Here is a 2,046-nt window from a genome sequence, read left to right as displayed (position 1 = left end):
TCAAACGTATGAAAGAAGTATATAACTTTAATAGAATTGTGGATCAACCACGAAATCAACTTAAAAGTATCGTGTATCGAAACGTGGATTTATAATTATAACTGTAAATTAATACATAAAGGTATCCCTTTCAGGGGGAAAAGAAAGTTTACTGAAACAATAACTAAAGAACTAATTATTCGAGTGGTTTTATCCACGGTTTAAATTTATCTGGTGAGAGAATTGAATTATAGGGCTTTTGGGTAATATTAAACCCAGGAATGTCTGTAATGACATATCTGTTCTTATTTAGCACTTTAGCTACTAAATAAGGCCCTTTGTAGGAAGGTTTAAACTTTCTTTCCTCACCCGGTTTCAGAGTGGAATCTCGGATGAGAACAAAATCGCCTATTTTATATTTGGACGGCTTTTTGTGTTTTTCATCGTAATAAGACTTATTATATCTCTTAATACTATCTGTCGCTTGCAAAGCGATTTCGCGGCAGGTTTCGCGATCGGTTTCTAAAGTTAAATGAGTATCGGCGAGTTTCTCGAGGAAACGCATGAGTTCGATATCGGGATGGTTACGGGAATCGTATCCCAATAGAATTTTAGACGGTGTATTTCTTAGCACCGCGTGGAACGTGTTGTTTATTGTGTATTGAACCGCATTCAAATGCGTGTTCCAGATCTGTAGATCATCCACGATTTTTTGTAAGGAAGACTTAAGGAATCTGTTTATGCGCTCCACTAACCCGTTAGCCCACGGAGAAGCGACTGCTGTGAGAGTATGAGTGACGCCTTTAGATTTCATAAAAGAGGCAAACTCATGAGATGTGAAAGCGGTACCTCTGTCCGAGACGAGGATACCTGGATTACTGAAAATATGAAATAAGAGGGATAGATAATTTACAACCTCTTTTGTACCAGTTGATTTGGTGGCTTGTAAGAAGGTAAAGCGCGAAAACGCATCAACGACTACCAGAATATGCTTAAACCCATCCTGTGTTGGATTGATTGGTCCAAAATGATCTATATGAAGGACATGGAATGGACGAGGAGGGTTATCCGTGATTTGAAGTTCACCTTCACGAGTGTTAGACGCTGTGTTAAATAACAAACAGGTCAGACAATTGTCGATATAATTTCGAACTTTTTTACGCAAAGAGTGAAACCAATAATGAGATAGAATGCCTTGCACCGTCTTTTCAAAACCGCAATGTGACATCTCGTCATGATAGATATGAATGATCTTGTTAATCATTGATTCGGGGATCACGAAAAGTGGTTTTCCCGAATACTTTCTGTATATAAGCCCATTTATGAGCTCGAATTTGTCGTTGTCACCTGTTTCGAGTGACTGAGTTATAGTCTTTATATTTTCGTCTTGAAGTTGACGGAATTGTAATTCTTTCTCTAACGGGAACGAGTCAATATGCAGGACGCGATCAGAAGTGTCTACTGAACGTATGTCCTCTTGGGGTACGCGACTAAGGGCGTCTACATGTTGCATACGGCGTCCCTCGCGGTGAATGATTTTAAATCGATAGTCTTGTAACTTGAGAGTCCATCTCGCGATGCGGGGATTTAAATGAGCTTTATTTATAGCAAAGACGAGTGCGTGACAGTCCGTGATGACCGAAAAATCTATCCCGTAAAGATAAATATGAAATCTTTCGATTGACCGAACAACGGCTAACATCTCAAGCTCGAAGCTATGGTACTTCGCCTCGGCTTGATTAGTTGACTGGCTGAAATAAGCCACGGGATACCAATACCTGAGTCCTGCTTTTGCATGAGGATTCCTGCCACTGCGAGAGCACTAGCGTCAGTGTGAAGTTCTGTTGGAAGGTATGGATTGTACAACCGGAGGATTGGATAGGAAACTAATTGATTCTTTAGAGTCTCAAATGATTGAGTACATTTATCATCGAATTTAAACGGAGAGTCCTTCCGTAAGAGGTTATTTAAAGGACTAGCTATAAACGCATAATTATTAATGAATTTACGAAAGTAATTGGTAAGACCAAGAAATCGTTGCAATTGGATTATCTTCTTTGGTTGGGG

At 39.5% G+C, this 2,046-nt stretch overlaps 1 protein-coding gene across 1 annotated transcript in view; it reads right to left on the bottom strand.

Moving 5' to 3' along the window:
* Window positions 1-175: 175 nt before the first annotated feature.
* Window positions 176-2,046, bottom strand: part of LOC105556017 (uncharacterized protein K02A2.6-like) — a 5,116-nt gene continuing 3,245 nt past the window's right edge. The window contains exons 3-4 of the mRNA XM_012003071.1: window positions 1,758-1,958; window positions 176-1,626 (exon numbers count right to left, since the gene is read on the bottom strand). Of these exons, the coding sequence (XP_011858461.1) occupies window positions 176-1,626; window positions 1,758-1,958 (1,652 nt within the window). The remainder of the gene's footprint in view (window positions 1,627-1,757; window positions 1,959-2,046) is intronic.

This window comes from Vollenhovia emeryi, unplaced genomic scaffold (assembly GCF_000949405.1).
Source record: "Vollenhovia emeryi isolate VEMERY1.0 unplaced genomic scaffold, V.emery_V1.0 DF940433.1, whole genome shotgun sequence".
NCBI classification, from domain to species: domain Eukaryota; kingdom Metazoa; phylum Arthropoda; class Insecta; order Hymenoptera; family Formicidae; genus Vollenhovia; species Vollenhovia emeryi.
The sequence above is the reverse complement of the archived record's forward strand: the minus strand, read 5'-3'. Positions and strand labels throughout refer to the sequence as shown.